The sequence below is a fragment of the Pelodiscus sinensis genome, chromosome 28 (assembly GCF_049634645.1).
Source record: "Pelodiscus sinensis isolate JC-2024 chromosome 28, ASM4963464v1, whole genome shotgun sequence".
Taxonomy (NCBI): Eukaryota; Metazoa; Chordata; order Testudines; family Trionychidae; genus Pelodiscus; species Pelodiscus sinensis.
Genome location: NC_134738.1, coordinates 455,522 through 480,289, shown reverse-complemented (window position 1 = coordinate 480,289; position 24,768 = coordinate 455,522). Strand labels below are relative to the sequence as shown.

General features: G+C 47.5%; 1 protein-coding gene across 2 annotated transcripts in view; it reads left to right on the top strand.

Moving 5' to 3' along the window:
* The window catches only part of RASSF2 (Ras association domain family member 2), a 47,391-nt gene that overhangs the window by 3,802 nt on the left and 18,821 nt on the right, over positions 1-24,768 (top strand). The window contains exons 2-6 of one of the 2 annotated variants that reach the window (XM_075910998.1): positions 6,971-7,057; positions 12,972-13,062; positions 14,472-14,547; positions 16,394-16,545; positions 21,234-21,322. In XM_075910998.1, coding sequence (XP_075767113.1) covers positions 13,004-13,062; positions 14,472-14,547; positions 16,394-16,545; positions 21,234-21,322 — 376 coding nt within the window. In that variant the 5' untranslated portion in view covers positions 6,971-7,057; positions 12,972-13,003. The remainder of the gene's footprint in view (positions 1-6,970; positions 7,058-12,971; positions 13,063-14,471; positions 14,548-16,393; positions 16,546-21,233; positions 21,323-24,768) is intronic. The other variant, XM_075910997.1, reaches the window with a different exon arrangement.

Here is a 24,768-nt window from a genome sequence, read left to right as displayed (position 1 = left end):
AATAGTGTAGTTGATTGACCGATTAACTTATAAACTTTTGCTTATCCGTTAATGCTATAGACTACATGCATTTCCTTCTCCCCCCCAACCAATACATTTTTTAGCAGGCTGGCCAGCAGCCTGGCTCAGTTCTGGCTCACACCGGGTCCACAAGATACCCCTGCTGTGGCTCTATATTTAAAGAGTGTTAGGGGGCAGGCAGCCTGGCTCAGTTCTGGTTTGCGCAGGAGCTGGGAGCACAGACCCTCCCTTCTTCCCAGACAGGGCTGCTGCCACCTCTTTATCAGAAGCAGCAGCAGCACAGGGCAGAAAGCAGCCAGTCTGCAAGAGGAGCTAGTTTTTAAACTGGCTCCCCATGTGGACTAGCTGCCGCCTGGCACCCTGCGCTGCCGCTGGCCCCACCCCCAGGGCTTATAGACTAGTCGACTAACCAATAAGAATTCATGAGGTTACTCGATTATTCAGTTAACCGATATTTAACATCCCTAGTGCAGAGCCACTGGTTCTGATGATGCTAGACCACTGGCTGCTGAAGATGGTAGGGTTCACACTGGACCAAAGATGTGTGTCTTTCTCTCGGAGGGTTAGCCACTGGAATGGCTTAACAAGCTATGTAACAAATTCTTCCTCATGGACTTTTAAAATGGAGTTATGCTCTACTTCAGCTCTCACTTGCTGGGCTTACTACTGGAATCACTGAGAGAAATTCTACAGCCTGTATAGTACTTAGAGCAGACCAGATGATCATAAGTTTCAGAGAGGTAGCCGTGTTAGTCTGTAACTGTAAAAAAACAAATAGTCCTTCAGCACTTTAGAGACTAGCAAGAAATGTAGATGGCATCGTGAATTTTTGTGGGCACAACCCACTTCTTCAGATGAATGGAGTAAGAGGTCCAGAGTACAAAGAAATAGCAAAGAGAAGGAAAACAATGGGGCAAAAATATTGTCAATTAGAGTGTCTATGCTAAATGCAGTTAATAGAATGGGCTCTAAGTACCCAGTGCTTAGCTTTTGATGTCATTAGCAGGGCTTGACGAATAATGGCGAGTAGATTGCATTCCGGAAGAGCCGGGTTTGGGCGATCTGCGCATGCACAGTTCGCCGGACTGTGCGGCTGGCGAGCGGGGCTCGCTGCGGTTTGGCGAGCCCTGGTCATTAGGATGTGGAATGTAGCAGCCCATCCAGTGATCATAATGGTCCCTTCAAGCTTTAAAATCTGTTTATCTCTAAAACCCTGGAGTTCTGATTCTCACTCTTGGGCACCAACCACTAGATCCCACTCCATCCACAGATCTGTTGACCTCAGTCATTCCCTTGCCGTAGATCAGAGGCATCTTGTTTAGCCTGCATTTATGAAAATAAAGCACTTGTTACTGGTAACCCAAGCCTATCTAAGGGCATGCCTATGCTAAAGGGGAACATTGACTTAACATATCTGGAGTTGTGTATCTTAATTGCGTAGCTGGAGTTGACGTATCTTAAATCACCGTCCACGTAGTGGGAGATCAAAGGAAGCAAATGCTCCTGTTGGCTTCCTTAACTCCTCATGAGGAGCAGGAGTACCAATGCTGACGGGGTCCCCCTGTCAATTCAAATTGGTGGATGTTCACTAGACCTGCTAAATCGAACTCCAGAAGATCGACTGCGGCCTGCTGTAGAAATGGCCTAAATTCTTGATAGGCATAGCTTCCAGGAATCCTCTTCTGCGTGCAGCACTGCTCAAAGCTCTAAGTATCAGATCCTTTTCATAAAACAAACTCATGGTGTCTCCTCCAGTCTTTGTCAGGTCCCATGTTGCCACTGGCCCATGGACTCCATGCAGAAACCCTAGTTGTGTGTAATGTGAAAGTGACCCATGCTTGTGTCACCTTTGCACATTTCAGTAGCTCTTTCAGAACAGTCCATGCTGCTCCGGTGTCAGCCTGGTGACCTGCCAAACAGAAAGGGAGATGAGTAGAAAGGCCTTTTGATTCTGTGCAACAATTACATGATGGTTTGGGTGGAGGAGCAAATCATGCGCAGGGCTTTGCGTTGAATGTGGAGGATTCTTTCTGGCTATTGTGACTAGTCAAGTTCACCATCTGATAGTGCATAAGCTCTTCCTGGAGTAATTATATAGCATAAAAGGAAGAGTCATTCTTAACATGGGCCTTATGGTGCTACTGTAATAGGTTAGTGAAAAAATCCTCCTTTAGGAGGCTGTTTTCTTCTTTGGCAGCCGGGATGTTAAAATGGTTAACTGTTTAAACCGTGGTGCTTAACCAGTGCACCATTTTAACCTGGTCCCGCCTCTGGTCCTGCCGCAGGAGTTACCTGGCAAGGACATTTTAATCAATTAGCATCCCATCGAGTCCCTGACTTTAAAGATTTCTTCCTTAAGCTTCTATGATCCTAAAATCTTGATAAGATAGAAAATCATCTGATGCCCTCCTCTCCCTGTGAAACCCACAGCAATGCTCATTTCCATTGCTTTTGTTTACAATTGCCCAAGGGCCACTTCTTGTGCCACAAAAAGACTTAACATTCCTAAGAGCCACTTCAGTTCGTAGGCCCTGGGTGAGGCAGTGCTCCTGACCGTGTCCAAACAAGGGCTTTTTGCTGCACCTCTTAACTGCTGTTTAGTGCATTGACATGTGCCCGTCAGGTTTTGATCTGGTTTATATTGAGCTGTTCACTCCTGTCTCTTTGGGGCAGAGTGAGGTGGTGTGTAAAAGATCTGTGCTGGAAGTGTGTGTGTGTGTGTGAGAGAGAGTGAGAGTGAGTGATAGAGACACACTCTGGTATTTACAGTTTTTAATGGGAGACCAAAATACCCTTCCATATCAAGGCAAGTAAGTCTTGTCTTAGTTCTGAGGTTGTCAGTCTCAGGCTGCTGAGCCCCCTTCTAAAAACCCTGAATGAGGAAACATGTGCAGCACCAAAAGGGGAAGTGCTGGTGGCTTTTCTTGCTTAGGAAATGGAGATGATGACAGATTAGGGTGTCAGAAAAGGCTTAAGCAGCTTGTTGCTTCAGATCTAGCAGCAGTTGATAAACAGGAAGCTGGAGCAGAATCAAAAGCAAATCTTCAGTCTGAGAAACTGAAGACACCTTTGGCCTGCTACAGCAGCAGCTCTATGTTGTTCTCCCGCAGAGAGAACAACTCTGCATCAACTCTCTTTAAATCATAAGACCTGCAAAATACATAAACCTAAGCATATTGACTCTCTAGCGATTCATCCATAAGGCAGTCCCTCTCATTGTCGATAAATAAGCAGCATGCACCTCGGCTTGGGGACCTTCAAAATCAAGTTTGTCTGCAATTAAGATCTCAGCTAACTTCTTTCAGAAGCAGCTTTTGTGAGGTTGTCTTTAGTTTCTCCTCCTTTACACGGATGCCTACACTGCACTTCAGAGGCAGCTGTATTCTATTATTTCTATTTAACATACAGTAGAACCTCCAAGTTATGAACTGACCGATCGACCCACACTTCATTTGGAATTGGCAGTATGCAATTAGGCGATGAGCAGAGACGAAACAACTCCCCCAATACAGTACAGTTGTGTGTTAAACATAGTACAGTGAAATTCTATTAAATCAATGTTCAGTTGTAAGCTTTTGAAAGTTCAGCTATCACATCTTGTACAGAGTTACAAACAACCTCCCTTCCCAGTCTGTAACTCCGGGGTCCTCTTCTAATGCTCTAAACCTTTTAAATTACAACTACGCCAAATCTACACTGGCACGTTCTCACACAAAAACTATTTTGCGGAAGAGTTCTTCTGCAAAAACTCTTCCAGAAGAGAGTGTCTGCACTGGCCTGTGCTTTTGCGCAAGAGCATCCGTGCCAGTGTAGACGCTGTCTTGCGCAAGAAAGCTCTGATGGCCATTTTAACCATAGGGCTTTCTTGCGCAAGAAATTCATGTTGCCTGTCTACACTGGCCTCTTGCGCAAGAACAGTTGCACAAAAGGGCTTATTCCTGAGCGGGAGCATCAGAGTTCTGGTGGAAGAAGCCCTGATTTCATACATTAGAACGTCAGTTTACTTGCACAAGAACACACGGACAGTGTAGACAGGCAGCAAGTTTTTGCGTAAGAGCAGCCGCTTTTGCGCAAGATCGCGCTAGTGTAGACACAGTTCTACAGTAGCCACTTGGTGCCTAAACAAAAACTTGCAATATGAGCATAAACAAAGGATTATCACTAAATATTTTCACTTCTCCTATCCTCCTTGGCACATGTGGCTGTGGGGGGTGTACAGCATGTCAGGCATGCTAACCAATCTGGGCTGCGCCAGACCACCCTGGGATGTGAGTTCCAAAATCAAAGCCCATTTCCTGTAGGCCAGTGGTTAATCCGTTGGCAGGCTGAGGGGGCAGTTTGTTGATGATGAGTGTCTGAAGGCACAGCCCCCCAACAGCTCCCGCTGGCTGCGGTTTGCTGTTCCTGATTTTTAAATAATAAAATGGGCAGAGGAAAGATATCTAAACACTTTGATCTTGCAATTCATCCACAAGGTAACCGCTCACTGTAGATAAATAAACATCTTGTAAAACCACCACCACATGGATTTGAACCTGAGACTGCTGGAGCTTAGTGTGGGAGCTACTACAACTTGAGCTATGGAGCCAGCTGACTCTTATCTTAGGCTGTAGAGCTCCCTTGTTCTTATCTCTTTCTGTAAATGGTTTAAGTGCCACTAGGTGGGACAGTGAACCACAGTAGGTGTGCGGGTAACACTTGCACCTCAGCTAGGGGACCTTAAAAACAAACTTGTGTGCTTTCAAGATCTTTGCAAACCTCTCGTAGCTCCCAGTGAACATTGAACGATGGCCAGAGGGAGCTTGGGGAAGCTGTGTTTGCAGATGCACAGCTTCAACAAACTGGCTTCTGGCCTGAATTCTGGCAGAATTACCCTGATGGGCCGCAGGTTGCCCACCACTGCTGTTGTTTATGCTGTGGTTGCTGCAGCATGAGTGCCTTTGTTGATCTCCGCAGCAGTGGCAGCTTGTTTTAAGGTGCAGGCTAGACTGCTTCAAGAGGCCCCCCCCCCCCGAGCACTTGGCTGAGGAGGCTAAGGAGCTTCAGGGATGGCCTGGGAAGATTAGATCACAAACATTGACTTCACTGCATACACGCAAACTGATGCACAAATATTTGTCAGTCATAATCAAAATTTACAGCTGAGCCATGAAAGAAAAATGCTGCTTGAGAACTTTGAAGTGTTTGAAGATCTGTGCTTCAATGTTCCCCCTAATTTTTCCATCCACGTGAAGAATACATTTTGTTTTATGCACCAAGGCATGTGCAGATATGTACCATGCTGCTGGCTCTGGGTACTCTGCTCATCAGGTGGGTGCATTTGAATCTCTTGTGGGTGACCACCCAAGCATTCAGTTTATAGGGAATACAGCTGTGCTTTCTTCTACCTTTTTGATGTGATGTTTTCTATCTGTGTTGTAATGGTTATAAACCTTTATCTTTTTTAATCTCAGTAGCTAATGTCATGAATTGCCTGTCCCTCCCCAGTTCCTGCAACTGTGAACATTTAAATCAATGCAAATCTTTTTTTAAAAACCATAATTTTGCACAATGGTGAGAATTTAAATGGGCGGGGTGAGAATTTAAATGCTTAAAAATGTTATGCATAAAAACAATGAGGTCTATTTCTGCTTGTGAGTATTTTAAGACAAATAGGAATAAATTCTGCTGATGGGTGAAAATGGATAGAGGCAAATTCCCTGGCTGCTGCAAATGGTCATTGCTCCACTGGTTAGTTCCAGGTAAAAAATTCAAAGTACCCCAGTATTTTTAGGAAGAACTGAGGTCCAACAAGCTTGCTGTCTCCTTTCAAGGCTTACTATGCAGAAATGTCAGTTTGTCTGGTGACATCTTTGCAGCAGTTTGATGCAGCTGGTGCCTACCTCTCTAGCCTTGGGTAACTCTAATCTTGGGGAAAAGCCCTTATAGGCACAATGCTGTGTGTGCTGTGAGGTGGCAACAGAGTTTGAGAGCTCTAAAGAAAAACAAAAATGCTGCCCATCTGTGAGAGACTGGTAAGGGTTTTGCATGGGACAAGTAACTGTGTAACTTGCTCTTTCTCTGCATGGTAGCTGGTGGTAACTTCCCCTGATGGTTCCTACTTTTGCTACTGTTTCAGAATACACTAGTCATGTAGCCATGTGTTTTGTTAACAGCCCCTCCGAATAGAGAGATGGAAGGTGTCAGAACTTCTTGCTAGAGCTCTCTAGAATTATTCCGGTAGCCTCTAGGGTCTAGACCCTAACCTAGCTGTGGTTCTGCTAGTGTTCCTCTCTCTCCGGACACTTACTAAGTGACAGTCAGTGAGAGGGGGTTAGGAATTTTCAAACGTGTCTAAGGAAGCTAGGTGGCTAACTCTGCTAAAATGCTTTGGAAAAATCTCACCCTTTGAGAGCTATCAGACAAAAGCTGGCAGTTTTGCCATCTGAGGCCCACAGAGATGAAGTGACTTGCCCAGGGTCACTCAATAATTCTGGCAGAGATTGGGTTTGAATCAAGATCCCGTGAGCCCCAGCCCTGGGTCTTAAATACATGAACACAGTCCTTTCCTCTCAAAATAATCAAGAGCTTCTGTGAGGGGAAGGTCCAACTGAGGGAGCCTTGCCCAGGCCAGACTCTTGTTGAAATGTTGGTCTTCGTGCCAATTCACTTGTGTATATTTGCTTCAGCATCAGTTGTGCATCTCAGAGTTCTCACCCTTTCCCTGCTTGCCATCCATCCATCCCTTCTGTCTTTGTAATTGCAGCTGCTCCTGTCTGAGAGATGGATAGATCCCCCTGGCAGCACCGTCTCTGTTCCTCCCTTCTGAGCGTGCACAGAATAAGACTTAATGTCCTCATTTAGGGCTCTCCGAGGGATTTGGCCTGCGGACTCTCATTCATTCTGTGCTATCCAACTGGCACCATTACTCATACCACCCTCTTGCTCTGTCGAATGTTTGCCCTTGCAGGGAGAGTACGAGAGCTGGTTGCTGGATCTCTAGTCAGGCTTCTGCTGAGTGTTCAGAGGGAACTGGGCACATGGCAAGATCTGTCCTGTGAGTATTCTAGTGTTGTGAGCTGCGAAGTGGACGGAATTACTGTTTCATTTCACTCTTCCGCCAGAGGTCACACACACACTTGAGTGAAGGTCAGCGTTATCCCTGTTTTACTGGTGGAGGGCAGGGCCCAGAGGGGACTGACTTCTCCAAGTTAGTGCACCAGTGCCAGCACAAGCCTTATCTCAGCAGATATCAATCTGTGGGCCATGGTCTTTGGTGAGCTGGCTGGAAAGGAGGCTCTCTTCCTCCTCTCCAGCTATTGAGAGAGATGTCTGGGCTCCTCACGGGACAGCCAGGTGGCCTCTGAGAACATCTGAGAGTTAGGAAGAACTTGGCTGCCTCTTCTGGAAGCTGTTACGTGATCAGCAACAGGAGGGGAATTGGTCCATGTGAGAGTCTCCCCGTAGGCTTGCGGACTGCATAATGCAGCATGATATCTTTTATCTGGGATCTCTTTACAAGCACTGAACTCCTCCACTATCAATTGCTAAAGATCATAAACCAGGATTTTTCCCTTTGTAAGAGTCCACTGTTCACCTCCTTGGAGGTGAATCACATTAACGTCACAACTGACCTCAATTAGTCAGATTGCAGATTCGTTTCTGCCTATCAAAATGAGCATATACTTGGAATACAGTTCTAAAGAGAGGAATGATACGAAACCCAAAGACCATGGCTACTAAAGCGCTGAGAGGCTGAGTTGTCTAGTGGACAGACTGCTGGCCTGGCAGTTAGGAGACCTTGGTTCTACTCTCAGCTTTGCCACTGGTCTCCTGACCTCAGGCAAGTTGCTTCCATGTCTGTGCCTCAGTTTTCCCTCTTGTCCTTTTTCTATGAAAACTGTCTGCTGGATCTGGGTTCGGTTTCTCTCTGTGCCAGAGACTTCATGTGTGACCTTAATTTCTCTGTTCCCCATTTGTAAAATGGAGACCATAATCCTCCCTTCACTTTTAGGCTACGTCTAGACTACAGAGGCATGTAGATTAGGCTACCAGGCATAGGAAAATGAAGCGGCGATTTAAATAATCGCCGCTTCATTTAAATTTACATGGCTGCAGCGCTGAGCCGACACACAGCTGATCAGCTGTTTGTTGGCTCAGCACAGTAGTCTGGACGTGCGGGTGTCGACATCAAAGGCATTTGTCGACCACCCAGGTATGCTGATTAGCTGTTTGTTGGCTCAGCGTAGCAGCCATGTACATTTAAATGAAGCAGCGATTATTTAAATCGCTGCTTCATTTTCCTATGCCTGGTAGCCTAATCTACATGCCTCTGGCGACAGAGGCATGTAGTCTAGACGTACCCTTAGACATAGAAGCTCTTCAGGACAAGGACTCTTTCCTACGTGTGGGTTAGTGCAATGGGGTGCTGGTTTCAGCTGAGGTCTGTGGGCTACATCAGTACACGTAGTAATAATTGTCTAACATGGCTCGTGTTTGCCTGCCCTGTAACACCCCTGTGGTCACTGTTAATGTTTGTTAGAGGCTCCAATTAAAAATGTTTTCTACCGATTTTTTTTTTTTTTATGGGAGCCAGGATGTTAAGGACTCGTCGACTAGTGGCTTCTCCCCTCTAACAATAGAGGCAGCAAGGTGGGGAGGTGGAGCCCGGGCTCAGTGCGGCCCTGCCCCTTTAAAGCATCGCTGTGGCATTTCAAAGGGGGCAGTGCTGTACAGCTGATCCTGGGCTTGTGCAGCGCTGCCCCACGGCGGCGTTTCAAAGGGTCATCACCACCCTATCGACTAATCAAATAGTCAGGACCTACCCCTGCTGCGGCTCTGCATTTAAAATGTATTCGGAGCCAGGTGGGCAGGCAGCCCAGCTCAGTTCTGGCTTGTTCTGGGTCCGGGAGCTCAGTCCTCCCCTTCACCCCCCCGACAGGGGCTTCTGCCACCCCGTGCTGCTGCCTCTTATCAGCAGTGGTAGCACAGGGTAACAGGCAGCTGGTCCGCGAGAGGAGCTGATTTTTAAACTAGCTCTCCTTGCAGACCAGGTCCTGCCTGCCACCCTGTGTTGCTGCGTCTGATACAGAGGCAGCAGTCTCCTTGGGAGTGGGGCCAGAGCGCACTGGCTGCCAACCCCACCCCTGGGACTCTAGAATAGTCGACTAACTGATAAGAATTCATGAGGTTCATTTGTCAATTATTCAATTAACTGTTAGGTAAGATCCCTACTCCCCGCACCCCCAGTTCATTCACAGCCTATCCCAAATGTTTGAGCCTTGCTGGGGTGGTTGTGAAATGCTGTAGCATAAGTTAGGAAATGAAAAGCCAAGTCAGTCTTTCCGTTGTTACTTGTGTTATTATTTTGTGTTTCTGTTCTTCTTTTTCAGGACAATGCACCGTGGATTGTTAGCTGTAGCTTTGAATTTCCTGCCCTTTGTCTGCTTGTCTCTCGCTTGCCGTGGCTGTGTTTAAATATAGGCTTTTGTCTTGTAGATGTGTGGAGTAGAATAAAAATACAATTTTGTTCAGGCTTGTGCCAGTGTGTGGCGGGAGGGTCTCCTAAGGTGTCCCAGGAGAACTGGAGCAGGGATTCCTAACCCAGTGCCATGTGACTGCGGGTGGTTGCCTCATTGTGTCTTCGTTTCCCCTTCTGTAAAATATCCACCTCCCTGAGTTGTTAAGAGAACTGACTTCTTTGTGTGAAGGCCTTTGGGGTCCTCAAGCAACCAGCCTGTGTAGTCGTGCTGGGAAATACATGCCAGACCCTGCTGCCCCCAGGTCAGTAACAGTATTGCCATTAGGGATGTGAACAGGTAACCAGTTAGCAGGTAAGATCACCCTTACGAGGTGATGCTTACCGGGTAACGATTAACCGGTGCCCAGAGCAGCCCCACTGGGCCCAGCAGGCTGGAGTTGGAGTTGGCAGCCCTGCACAGGCTGGGAGGGATCACGTGGAATCGGTTAACCAGTTAAACCTAATGTTTAACTGGCTAACTGATTGAACAGGATTTTACATCCCTCACTGTCACTGTACAGATGAGGAAACTCTGTGTTGTGTGCATAGTGTATAACGTGCTGGATTTTTTGGGCATAAAATCTCCTCTTTAAGAATCTGTTACAGTAGTGCCATTGGATTTGTGTTGTGGTAACTCTTCTGGGTTTCAAACAAGGATCAGGGCCCCTTTATACTAGATACATTGCAAATCCATAATGAAGAAACATACCCTGAAAAGCTTTTATCTTTCACAGTAATGCAGTGTTTTCTAATTTGTTATTAGAAGCAACTTGAAGTGAGACATGAAAAATTTTAAAAGCACCTAAGTGAGGTAAGAGCCTCAAATATGGTTTCCAAATTGCCTAAAGCATTTGTCCATCTTGGAAAACTTAGCCCAAAATCTCTTTTTAGTTATGCTTCATTGCTCCTGATTAATAAATAAAAACTGACAGTTTAAGGGAGGGGAAGCATTTCAAATGTCAAAAATTAATGGGTTTTTTTTTTGCATGTGCATGAGGGAAATTTTGGCCAAGTGTTTGTCTCCATTTCTCAACCCATGAAATTGCCAGAAACTGCCACCACCAAAACCCAAATCCTTTGTGGATGTCAGTGTAGAGCAGTGGTTGCCAACCAGCACATTGGGATCTACCAGTAGATCCTGGAGCCTCTGACAGGTGATTCTGACTGGTTTTGCTGGGAAACTGTCAAGTGCTGGCACTTCAGTTGCCCCTCCACCTGCTGTCATGCTGCTCCTGCCCTCTGCCTTGAAGCTGCCCCCTTGAGAGCCTCCTGCTTGCTGTGCAGGGTGTGGGAGGGAGAAGATGGGGCTGATGTTGGGGTGTCCCTCCTCCCCCCACTCCTGCACCCTGTCTCCACAGAGAGAAGGGGATGGAGGGAGCTAGCTTGGCAATGCAAATCTGTCACTCACAAACACACACTGTCCTTCTCATATCCTGACCCAACACACACACGGGGTAGGGGGTTGTTACTACTTTTACTGCTTGCAAAGTAGGTTAGTTTTGGTTTTTGTTGACTGTGAATTTCATTTCTCTCATGCTTAAATTTAACTCTTTGAGTAGTGAGTGCTAACAGGTCTAGCCTGTTGTGGTTGGAGTAATTATCCCTGTGGCAGTTGTGCTCCTGGAGGTGGCTGGCAGCCCCTGAGAAAGCCAGAGTAGGGGGTCTTCACATGCTGTCCTTGCCTGCAGACACCACTCCTGCAGCTCCCATAGATCAATAATGGAGAGGAGAGCTGTGGCTGGTGGAGACTGTGGTTGGGGCCTGTTGATGAGGGGCAGTGCTTGGGGTGTTGGAGCCACTTTTGTGCTTGTCAGCTGCCTTTGGGGGTGGTGTGGGTCCAGGGTGGGTGTAGTAGAGATGAGACTTGAACTCACTAGCCTGTGCTCCCCAGGCAAATCCTGTATCCCCTAAGCCACTGCACATCCCACCCTACCTCCTTACCTTCAGGCCATCCCTTATCCTGCTTTCCTAATGCAGGTGCCAGCTCCATTCCTGGGGCAGCTTGTGTTGACTGTCTAGCCATGCCCAGTGGGGGTGGGGGAAGAATCAAACCCCGATCCCTGCACTTCCCAGGCAAATGCCTTATCCCCTAGGCCACTCCAAAGCCTGCTTCACATCCCTACCTTCAGGGTGTCCCCTCCCACACTCTGAACCCCTTAGCCCAAGACCAGAGACTGCATCCCAACCCCCTATCCCAGCCTGGTGAAAGTGATGGAGCGAGCAGGATGAGGCCTCGGAAAAAGGGTAGAGCAGGGGCGGGGCCTCAGAAGCAGGGGAAGGGAGCTGGGCAAGGGTATTTGGATTTGAGGTAGATCTTACTTTGCACATAAAGTTGAAATTGAAAGTGATCTTGTGGTTAAGAAGGTTGGGGGAGCACTGATGTAGAGGGTGGACTTTGGTGGGAAGGCCAGTCTGCGTTTGAAAGTTTATAAAAATAGGATTTTCAAGAGAGCTGAAATGAGGCCGAAAACACAACTTATTTATTTCAAGTGCGAGGGGGAAACAGGCTGTCCTTTGTGTGTGAAATTGGGTTGTTCCCCTGCAACCAAAATGCTGAGGCAGTCGAATGTTGTGTTAAATAGTCACAACAGCTTGCCAGAGGCCTGAGCTGATCAAGAAAGAGTGTTACTTTCCACTGGGGAATTCCAACACGCTTCTTATTGATTGATCAAGGCAGATTCAAATATGACAACTGGGGATTTCTGGTGTTGGTGCATGGGGAAAATGCATGTCCGCCTGGGCTACTGGCAATGGGGCAAAGGAGAATCTTGTATTCAGGCCAACTGCCCTTGTATTTGTTTTTTAAGCCCGTTATTTATTATTTTCTCTGCTGGATTCAGCCAAAAAACCCTCTCTTGATCCAGAGAGGTTGAAAAGCAGCTTCCAGATTTTCTTAATTTATGTTGAATCCCTGGTTGCATGGCCCCTAGATTCCCTTTAGAAACACTGCTGTAATGGATGGAAGTTTCCGTGTGTGTTGCAGTGGTTCTCAAAACACAGGAGGCTGTTCTTATTATGCTTATGAGTGATGGGAGGGAGGGGAACCGTACTGTGAGCAGGGTGAGTGATAGCTGACCCAAACCGGAGTCTGATCCGAACGGTAAATAATTCTTCTTCCCTTCACTCGCTTTCTGTTTGCATCTGTGGGAATCCACGGAGTAGATGAGTCAAAAATACCTTGAGAGATGCCCCTGGCATTTCCAGCCCAAAAAGCAACTGGAAGCGCTAGGTAACTCGTCAGAGCCTGTTAGTTTCAGCGATATCCTCAGAGCCTTTGGCCATTCAGATTAAACATGGGTTATTGTTGTTGCAGTAGTAGATAAGGAAGTGTTATTTATTCCATTGAATCCACTGGGCTTTGGATCTGACCCAGTCTGCACATGTTAAGATGGAAATGATAAAGTGATTAATGTAAATTTCTCCTCTACCCTTCCCCCCCCCCCCCATACAGATCTGTGCTCCTAATGAAAGAAGATTGTGAGGATGGATTACTACAGCCAGTCGTCCGTCATCCCCTGTGGAAAAGACAAATACATTTCAAAGTAAGATTGCAACCAGAGCTTAATGCAGAAATATTTTTGGTGGTATGAGCTGACAATTTATTTATGAAAGCACCTGGGGACTGGTGGAGGAGGGGCAGATGCCGTCACACAAAGTTCTTTAATCTGTGGGCAGAGGTGGAGGGGGAAGTGATCTCTCTAGCAATTGATATTGCAAAGAGGAGGCAGAGCAGAGACAGTAACATTCCGTGGCTGAGAAATCATTGAATGGGTTGCAGCCAAGGAGAGATGAGTAGGAAAGATGCTGGTTACGGCCCCACCTCCTTAGATAGGAATAACAACATACAGAATGTGAGCCACGTTAGGGGTTCTGTCAGTGGAATTATGTTGGTAAGAAGAAAAAATCCCACTCCAAACCAAAATAACTACCCCAGAATAAACTGTGCAGACCAGGCCCAGGGCTCATCGTGTGCCTCAGATGGAGACACTCCAAATCCTGGACATGAGCGTTGGGGAAATAGTGACTTGATGTCTGCCTCTGTTCTCCCATCTGAAAAATCAGGCTGGGATAATTTCTCCATCTTTGCAGAGCTTTTACCCCTCTGCTGTGGAAATGCAAGGTGACCTTCCTCTGGTATGTAATAGAAATGTTACCGAGGGGGCACCTGATCGCTCAGAGACTGGGCTATTTGTGATGCCTGGTTGGATGGATCAGATGTTGAGTGGCCTTTGTATGGGAAGCAGTGGTGGTTGGCAGGTCACGGCATTGTTGTCTGTGTACTTCTTACTTTTGACCAGACAATATAGTAAACCAGCATTTATGGCCTCTGCTTTGAGTAGGGCAAAATCCCTGCCCATCTCTAGGGCCATCAGGTTGATTTGCCCTGCAGGTTGTTACTCTAAGCCTTCCAAATCAAAATGGGAGTTGTTCACTGAAGCTCTAGGAAGTGATTCTGGTTCAGCTGGCAGCACAGAGGCCCAGTGTCCTCCTTGGCCCACTGTCTCCTAGCAAGATAGCAGCTGGTCTGATCCATGAAACAAGGTGCTCTCTGATTTGGCTACTGGAGACCCTCTGCATAGGGGATTGACCCCCCCCTAACTAGCGCCTTAGACTAGTCAGGAATTTTCAGCTCCCCACCGCCAGTTTTCACTTGTATCTCTAATTTGTAACTCCTGCTAATTAAGGACTGGATCCTGCATTTGTTAAATGGTCTGGGCCTTATTGCTGAGGTGTCATGAGGCATTGTTCCTATGGCCTGTTTGCCTTAGTCCAGCCTTGGCTCTGGAAATTCACTCCTGACTCCATCAAATCTGCTTCATTCCAGGTCACCATTTCAGGCCCTTGGGTGCCACTGTGACAGGTGTAGGATAAGAACCCGAGCTTCGCTGGCTCTGCCTTTTTCCTCTCCTCGGGCTATGTCTTTCCTGCATTACCAATGTTTCTCTTCCAGGAACGAGCTGCTGTTGCACTTAAAGACGTACAACTTGTATTATGAAGGTCAGAATTTGCAGCTCCGGAACAGAGAGGTGAGAAATCGATGTGTAAATATCGAGCCAGGAGGTCTTGTGACTTAGATAGAGGGGGCCATGTGATGAAAAATTAGACTGCCTGGGACAAGGCCCGCCTTGGAGGTCAAAAAGTGACTGCGAAAGTCAGCTGCTGGCTGGTTCTTACTGCAAGTGGGAGCTCTACAGCTGGCAGGGGCTTAAGGTCCTTTTTCTTTCTGAGAGAAATGTAGTGATGCAGGGGCTGTCCTCTTCCACCACAATCGCTGTGTGGAATAAATGGGAATTTTGACGCTAGTTGTAAATAGGGGTGGGAATGAGGGATATAAAATTTCAATTATTTGGCTAATCGAATAGTCGATGCAATTTGCAGCAACTATTTGATTAGTCAATAAGGGTGCTTCCGTCGTTGAAGTGTTGCTATACTTCAAAGTCGGAAGCGCTGCGGGGAGCACAGGACCAGTGGGAGACTCAAGCAGTTCCCCGCTGGCCCCGTGCTTCCCGTGGTGTTTCAAAGCGGAGTCTGGGGTCAGGTGAGGACTCTTGAGTCCCCAGCTGGCCCCAGGCTCCATGCGGCGCTGCTGCTTTGAAGCAGCCCCTTCTGATAGAGGCAGCAGGGTGGGCGGGGAGAAGCGTCTAGTCAACTAGCCTGTCGACTGTCCGATAGGCATTTGCTTATCGGATAGTCGACTAATAGATTCCCACTAGGGATGTGAACTGGTCTTTTCTCAGGATTTGTAGGCTGGAATGGGAACACCATGATCCTTTAGACCAGGCATGGGCAATAATTTTTGCAAGGGGGGCCACTTAATGAATTTTGATAGGTAATTACGGGCCAGCTTCACCCCTGGAAGTGGAAGGCCTGGGGTGGAAGAGGTGGGACTGGGGACTAGCCTCTCCGCAGAGGTTTTGAATTAAAAACACAGCAAAGTGCTCCTGGTTCCTGGCACCACCATGTTGCCTGGCAGCCACCTGGGTTTGCTGTGGCTATTTAAAAGGCTTATGGCTCCGGCCACCTTGTAGGAGCCTTTTAAATAGGATCTGGTTGCCTGCGCCAGCGCCTGGAAGTTCTGTGGCATGGGCAGCAGGCTATAAATAGAAAACAGCCAGATGCCGTCCACGGGCCGGATCAAAGTGTTAAGTGGGCTGGATCTGGCCCCTGGGCCACATCTTGCCCAGCCCTGCTTTAGACCAACTTTTTATTAATTATTTCTCAATGTTGCCTGATTTAAGCCTGTCCCCCATTGTGTGCTGGGGGCTGCTTTTGGGTATTGAGTGCACTGCTCCTGAGAGAATGTGGCCTTTGGTTAGAACAGAAGGCTGGGAGCCTTTCCTCAGCTTGGGAGGGGGGGGCATAGCCTAGGGATTAGAGCAGAGGATTTCTTTTCCATGCTTGTTTCTCTCTCACTATCCTAGTGCAGTTACTACCCTTGCTGTGGCTGTAGTTACAGCTCTGTAAAGGTGTTTCTGCCAGCATACTTATTTCCACATGCGATAGTGAACAAGCTAGAGCAGTACCAGGCCCCCTTTTCCTGGGGTAACTGCCTCCATTCTAGGGCTTTTACCAGGATAACTGCACTGGCTTGCAGCAGTCCTGTCCCTAAGTACAATGTTTTTACTAAGACCAAAGTCGGGAGTCAGGCCTCCTAGGTTCTGGTTCCCGCACTGCCCAGTGGCGGAATGCCACATAGTGAGGAAATCCAGCACCCTTGGGGTCCCTTTCCCTGTCCATAGCATGGTGCTGACATTGCCTGCTGCTCACGGAAGGGGGGTTGTCTCATGTCTGAGCAGGGCGAGTGTGTAGATCTGCCTTGCCTTAGGCAGCGCTCTGAGCGGCTGGTGTATGTCTTTGTGTCTTGCTGACCAGGAGGAAGGCGAGTTCATCGTCGAGGGTTTGCTGAATATCTCTTGGGGCTTGCGCAGGCCCATCCGGCTGCAGATGCAGGATGACAACCAAAGGATCCGCCCCCCTCCGTCCTCCTCCTCTTGGCATTCTGGCTGCAACCTGGGCACACATGGGTCAGTAGAGGGTTGGTCCTGCCAAGGCAGGGGGCTGTCGGAAGAGCTGTGGGGCGTGGCTTCGTTATCTGGGGAGAGATGTTTGTGGCATCTGCAAGGCCACACACATGCAGCACTAGGGTTATACCTTGATTCTGCAGAAACAAGCAGTGGGGCCCGTCTCTTCTGCAGTCAAATTGGGGAATGCCTGACCTGCAGAACAGAGTGGTGTGTGCACTATTACTTGCATTTCACAGTGGCTAGAGTCCACAGCGAAGAGCACAGCCCTGTTATGCTAGTGCAGTGCAAACATGTAGGAAGACATTCTCTGCCCTGAAGAGCTAACATTCTAAATAGGCAAGACAGACCAAGGGTGGGGAAGGGAAACTGAGGTACAGGGCGGTGAAGTGACATACTCTAGGTCATGCAGTGGGTCAGTGGCAGAGCTAGGAAATGGCCTGAGCCCTAGGCCTGTGCCGGCTCCACTAGGCTACAGTACCTCCCTACTCATTATAGCTATGTGCTGATCTGCTCCCACCTGAGCTAGCCGAGGCTACCCTGGTGTTTTCTGTAGACTTGTGCAGGGAGACTGGGGAACTGCTATAGTCCTGGTGCAGAGGAGAATCTGGCCAGTTGGCTCATTGCTGAATAGTCGAGGACTGCAGGCGTAGGTGGTTGCTGGTGCTTGAAGCCCTCCATGCCGCCCAGATGAGCTTTGCACAGCTCCTGCCATCTTACCCGAAAGGAAACATTTTTTTGCTTCACCCAACAAAGCTGCCATCTGCAGCCATTAAGGTCCTGGTTCAGGTGCTTACCTGTGCAATAGACAGGGCTTCTACCATTAGAGTCTGCCAGTTGCAGAGAGCCAGTTGTATCGTGAGAACTGAGACGTGGGGTTTTCTTTCCCAGCTGTGTCACTGACATAGATGACCTGTGCAGCATCACACGCCTCCTTTGCGCTTCTGTTCCCCATCTTTCAACTGGCAAGTTATTGGAGTTCTGTGGGTGGGAAAATCTGCACAGTCAGTGGGCAGTGGGATTAATTCGTTGTTGCCACCTGGCAAACATCCATGACATGCAGTCTTGTGAATCCCCATCTTGCAGCGCTCTGGGCGCTATCTGGCTGGCAGCGAAAAGCAACCACATCTATGACAGAGGCTAAGCCTACTTGGGTTTGCTGGAGAGTGAACTTCCCCTGCTTTTATTGAGAGTCCATGTATTTCACTGACTCAGTATTTTAACATGTCCTGCAGGAGGTCTGATTTGCCAATAGGATTGCTGTATTTCCCTAGCTTGGCACTTGCAAATTTCCTATGAAGAGCATGTCACTTAACACACCTTTCTTTTTTCTGACCATGCCAAAAATGAAGTCTTCCAGAGTAAATAAAGTCTAAATGGAGCATGGGGGGAACAAGATTCCCTTGGCAACTGTCACTTGTGATTTCTGCGAAGGGCTAACATACTTAATGACAACTGCTTTGTCCATGTTTTGTGTTAAATACCTGTACAGATTTAACATTTTTTCCAGTGAGGGCCTTGGATAGATTTTCACTTGTCTTTTGCACCTTACATTAAATAATGATCTCAAATTAATTGGCATCTGACATATTTGTAAAGGCTAGTTTGGACATTTTCCGTGGGTATGTTTGTAGCAAATATTTGGGCTTTTCCCCATGGCTAATCCTCCTCCTTCCAAGGTAAAAAAGTCCAGTATAGACAAAGCCACAAAGAACCAGCTCTCCTATGACCAAGACCCACATGAAGCTCCTTGTAGGATGGGAGCCTTTAATAACAGAGCTTCCTTTAATGTAGCCAAATGCAAAATGATACCCTAAAGAATGCAGGCCAGACCTACAGAATGGTGGACGCGACCCTGGAAGGCAGCGGCCCTGAAGGAGAGTTAGGGGTCATAGGGACAGACAAGCAACTCAACATGAGCTCCTAGTGCAATGTGGTGGCTAAAAGGGCTAATGGGGCCCTTGATCAAGGGGGTAGGAGTAGCAAGGTGACTGGACTTCTGCATTCATCACCAAGGAGACAGACTAGGACACTGCATCCTGTGCTGCTGTCCGCGTTCTACGAAGGATGTTGAAATCATTAGAGAGAGTGCAGAAAAGAGCCACAGGAAGGATTTGAGGCCTGGAGATGATGTCTTCTGGGGAAACTTTAAGAGCTCAGTCTCTTTGGCTTATCGGATTGAGCAGTGTCTTGAGTACAGTGTTTAACCACCTCCACAGGGAGAAATTAGATATTAAAGGGCTCTTTAACTGAGAGCGTGGCTGGCACTGAAAACTGGACCCACTCAAATGGAGACTGCGGCTCCACTTTAACCTGTAACGTGCTGGTTTTGGCACAGGGTGTGTAATGATTGGAACAACCGCCCCAGGGATTCCCTGTGTCTGTCGTTAACTCAAACCCCAGCCCCGTTCTGGTGGATGTGCTTTAACCCTTAACGGGGGCTTGGGGGGTAATGTTACGGGCTGTGGCAGACAGGAGAGGAGTAGATTATCTGACAGTGTGTGATAGACTGAGACAGGGCAGGAGTGCTGTAAAGCTTGATATGGAAAGGTAACTGTGTCTCCACCCACATGGCTTAGAACAGGGGTTTAAGACTCCCAGCCCACAGGCCAGCCCTGGCTGGTACAGTTGTGCAATCTGGCCTGGGAATCCCAGCGGGCCAGGGGAGGCCTGTCCACTCATGTACCCCCCAGCCCTGCTGCTTCCTGTCACTGCCAGCCCTCTCTCCCAGCCTGGCACCCTGTCCCCGAGGGGCACACCCTCAGGAATTATGGGGGGGGGGGAGGGCTGGTGCAGGGTGGGTCCCATGCTCTCCGTGGCAGTGGGAGGCATGGCATGCCTTCAAGTGCGCTCCTCTTCCCTGCTGCTCCTGCTGTCACAGGGACTGTGAAGGGGTCCAGTGCTGCCCCGCCCTGCACCGGGGGAAATCCCCAAAGCCGCATCTTCAGGGGATGGAGTGCCATGGGGGGGGGGGGGGGGGGAGTGAGGAGAGGGCAGGGCAGTGGCAGATAGGGGCAGGCCCTGGGAATGGACAGCCCTCTCCCGGGCCCTCTGGGACTCACAGGCCTGATTGTGCATCTGCTGTGGCAGGCGATGGCCCACAGGATGGGAGATCGAAAACCCTGATTTAGAATATTGCAGTAAGAAAGTTAGTGCTAATGAGCCTCTTGCAAATGAATGAATTTAATCGCCCAGCCTCTTCTGGGAAGTAGGTCAGTATTATCCCTGCTTTACGTCTAGGTAAACTGAGGCATCAGGCTGAGGCACTTATGCCATCAGGCTGTGGCAGAGCTGGGAGAAGTCTCAGTTCACTGTCTCGAACTGTAAGCCTCTTCATGCTTGTCTCCTCCCATCCAGTCCTTCTGATTTTTTTTTCCCCCATCATTTCATTGTTGAGTGAAACCTTCTATCTTGTCTTGCATCATGCGACCCTTGGAATCATTGTGTTGCTGCCTGTGTTACTTCACATCATCCTGGTATGAACACATTGTTTTTTATGACCGGGGGCGGGGGGAAGTGGGGGAAGGGAAACTGCTGTAGGTGACATACAAAAATATAACATTGAATCTGTTGCTGAGGGAAAATCATCATATGTTTTGAAACATTTGAGATACCCCTGCATTTGTTATGAGATCCTCTTCTCAACAAGGAAGCCTAACAAAGTGTTCAAGTTGCGGTGGGGGAGGTCTAGGTTGGATATTAGAAAAAAGCCCTGGCTGGGATGATTGAGTTGGGGTTGGTCCTGCTTTGGGCAGAGGGTTGGACTTGATGACCTCCTGAGGGCTCTGCCAGCCCTGGGAATCTATAATTGGGGACTGGGAATAGATAGCCCTCCCCCTGGCTCTATCAATTAAAGTTTGGGGGGAGGGGGAAGGAATTTTGGGGACATTTTTTGTAATTTTTTCCTGTAAAAATCAGTTTTCATACAAACTATAGTTGAAAAATTTAAATCCAGAGCTTTTAAGCTGAGTAGTTTGATATTAAAAGATGAGGGGGACGCAGTTATATGGCCTTAATCCTGGACAAGTAAGCAACTGAGCCTCACACCCAGACTGAAGTCATGTGGAGGCATGTCCTCACCAAGCTAAATTTGAGGAATACTTTATCGTTCTCCCCAGATGTTACACTTTGTGGGATCAAAAGCCTAAAATCTCTCCCAGCTGTAGGGTGGGCAAGTAAACAGTGAATTGAAAAGGAGGGTGCCAGAAGTTCTCTGCTATGTCCAACAGTGGAAACTGTCCTTTAACTACATTACAGATGAATGAGAAGCCAGATGAAACCTGGAAAGATTTTTGTTATGTCAGAAAGGAAGCACGCTTCTGCCTCTGATCCAAAAGTTCAGCCCGAGCCCACTTGTCTTCTGTTGTGTTCATGTGTATGTATCTGTCCGCTATAAAACCAGAGCGTGTCTAGGGAAGGAATTCACCCCATGGGGGAGATCCGCAAAAGTGGGCTGGCCCTTTGCACAGGGATGAATTTCCACTCCGGTTATCTGGCCCGATTACGTCGTCTGCAATACGAACATTACTTGGTTGTGTTGGAAAGTTTAAAAAGTGCAGTAGATGAGACACCCGCAACAGTGACACTCCCTGATGTGTGACACAGCAAACCCCTGTGTTGGTTGGTGACTTGGAGCCTTGGGAAATGTTGCTGTCAGGTGTGTTGTAACAGTGTGTCTGTCTCCTTACTAGGTCTGCAGTGAAACCAAGTACCTTACCTGCTATTCAGATTACCGATGCTGAGGCCCCCGCAGATGCTGATGGCTCAGAGAGTGGACCAGGTGAGACCAGGATGGTGCATTTCCTGAATATGCTGCTCTCTTTCAGTAAACCAAAGGGGAGAGCCCTCTGGCTAAAGCTCTTGTTTCAGTGGAGTCGCTCTGCCAGAGGGTATCCTCACAGTGCCTTGTCTTGTTTCTTTATTTATATTGTTAGCAGCTGTGCCTTTATTTCTTGTCGCCCAGCAATTCCCATTGCTTTGAAATGGTGGGCAGTAATTAAGACTAAGAGCCACATATTGAATAACAAGGATAAGAAGGAACAACGAAGAGCTGCTTGTTCAGTGAGCACTGTCCAGCCTATGCATTGAACGAGACAGGTTCTGTTGCTTGGTTGGTTTTTTAACACCTAAAAAAAAATGAGGACTGTAATTGAGGACTGTAGTGTGCTAAGACACAGGCAGCATTAATTCTGGCGTTGCCTAACTTTTGAGTGTGACTTTGCGACCATAATGTTTGTAACATTGTGTAGTGTTGCCATGGGAGGTTTGTTCTATATAACATATATACATTGCTAATGTACTGAGGGATTTGTACCGCAGCCACTGTTATACTAGCACAGTGCCCATTAGAAATTATTTGAAGCAAGGGGTGGGGAACCTTTTGGGCTGGGGGCCACTGACCCACAGAAAAATCAGTCGGGGGCTGCACAAAATTGAGAAACAAAAAAGCCCCGGCCCCTCGATTGGGCTTCAATTGAGAAACAGGGAACACTCCCCACATTCCCATTGCACCCCAGGAGGGCCTAGGCTAGTAGGTTTTGTGTGCTCTAGCCCCACGAGGCGACTGTAGGGGGGCTGGAGGGTCAGCACAGGCTCCCCATTTCTGGTGTGTGTGTGGGGGGGGGGGGGAAAGAGTCCTGAGCCTCAGGGGCTGGATGCAGGCAAGCCAGGAGCCGCATCTGGCCCCCTGGCCTTAGGTTAGAATCATAGAATAATAGGACTGGAAGGGACCTCAAGAGGTCATCGAGTCCAGCCCCCCGCCCTCAAGGCAGGACCAAGCTCCACCTACACCATCCCTGACAAATGTCTATCTAACCTGTTCTTAAATATCTCCAGAGAGGGAGATTCCACCACCTCCCTTGGCAATTTATTCCAATATTTGACCACCCTGACAGTTAGGAATTTTTTCCTAATGTCCAATCTAAACCTCCCCTGCTGCACTTTAAGCCCATTACTCCTTGTCCTGTCCTCAGAAACCAAGAGGAACAAATTTTCTCCTTCCTCCTTGTGACACCCTTTTAGATATTTGAAAACCGCTATCATGTCCCCCCTTAATCTTCTTTTTTCCAAACTAAACAAGCCCAGTTCATGAAGCCTGGCTTCATAGGTCATGTTCTCTAGACCTTTAATCATTCTTGTCGCTCTTCTCTGTACCCTTTCCAATTTCTCCACATCTTTCTTGAAATGTGGCGCCCAGAACTGGACACAGTACTCCAGCTGAGGCCTAACTAGTGCAGAGTAGAGCGGCAGAATGACTTCACGAGTTTTGCTTACAACACACCTGTTGATACAACCTAGAATCATATTTGCTTTTTTGGCAACAGCATCACACTGTTGACTCATATTCAACTTGTGGTCCACTATGACCCCTAGATCCCTTTCTGCCATGCTCCTTCCTAGACAGTCGCTTCCCATCTTGTATGTATGGAACTGATTGTTCCTTCCTAAGTGGAGCACTTTGCATTTCTCTTTATTAAACCTCATCCTGTTTACCTCTGACCATTTCTCTAACTTGCTAAGGTCATTTTGAATTATGTCCCTATCCTCCAAAGAAGTCGCAACCCCACCCAGTTTGGTATCATCCGCAAACTTAATAAGCGTACTCTCTATCCCAATATCTACATCATTGATGAAGATATTGAACAGTACGGGTCCCAAAACAGACCCTTGAGGAACTCCACTTGTTATCCCTTTCCAGCAGGATTTAGAACCGTTAACAACAACTCTCTGACTACGGTTATCCAGCCAATTATGCACCCACCTTATCGTGGCCCTATCTAAGTTATATTTGCCTAGTTTATCAATAAGAATATCATGCGAGACCGTATCAAATGCCTTACTAAAGTCTAGGTATATGACATCCACCGCTTCTCCCTTATCCACAAGGCTCATTATCTTATCAAAGAAAGCTATCAGATTAATTTGGCATGACTTGTTCTTCACAAACCCATGCTGGCTATTCCCTATCAATTTATTACCTTCCAAGTGTTTGCATAGGATTTCCTTAATTACCTGCTCCATTATCTTCCCTGGGACAGACGTTAAACTGACCGGTCTGTAGTTTCCTGGGTTGTTCTTATTCCCCTTTTTATAGATGGGCACAATATTTGCCCTTTTCCAGTCTCCTGGAATCTCCCCTGTCTGCCATGATTTTTCAAAGATCATAGCTAAAGGCTCAGATACCTCCTCTATCAGCTCCTTGAGTATCCTGGGATGCATTTCATCAGGACCTGGTGACTTGCTGACATCTAACTTTCCTAAGTGACTTTTAACTTGTTCTTTGTGAATCCTATCTTCTAAACCTACCCTCTCTCTGCTTGTATTCACTACGTTAGGCACACCTCCAGACTTCTCGGTGAAGACCGAAACAAAGAAGTCATTGAGCATCTCCGCCATTTCCAAGTTTCCTGTTACTGCTTCTCCCTCCTCACTAAGCAGTGGGCCTACCCTGTCCTTGGTCTTCCTCTTGCTTTTAATGTATTTATAAAAAGTCTTCTTGTTTCCCTTTATGCCTGTAGCTAGTTTGATCTCATTTTGTGCCTTTGCCTTTCTAATCTTGCCCCTGCATTCCCGTGTTGCTTGCCTATATTCATCCTTTGTTAGTTGTCCTAGTTTCCATTTTTTATATGACTCCTTTTTTATTTTGAGATCGTGCAAGATCTCCTTGTTAAGCCAAGCTTTCCTTAAAGCTTCATCCGAAGGCTATTGAGATCAGTTTAAAGACTCCCGTGGCCTTCACTGCACTTTGAATCAGATCCTTAGAGCTGGTTTAAAAAACAAAAATCTTTCCAGAATTCCAAGTTTTGTGGAATTTGAAAGGAGCCCGGTTACGCAAAATGAAACGCATGCCTTTTGCAATTGTCCACCTTCTGACTGCTCAGAGTTTCGCTTCAGGCGCGCCTATACAGAAACACGGTGTGGAGTATGGGATATGAATTGTAGAGCGGACTAACATGCTCTAATTGCTCTATGTAGATCCTGCTTCTGCCAAATAAAAGGTGCTTAGTTTGCGTTGATGTTACATGAATGAAAGCAATGTTACATGCTTTAGTTCAGCGATGGGCAATCTACTGTAGTGAGTGGGCCACATAAGTAGCCCTCCTTCATCTCAGTGGTCTCTAAAACCGTTGTAATCAAGATGGTCTCCTGGGATAGGGCAGTTTAACTAACTGCACTTGCATACCTAGTATTTGCGGGGTGTGCCAACTGAACTGTAGCAGCACTTGT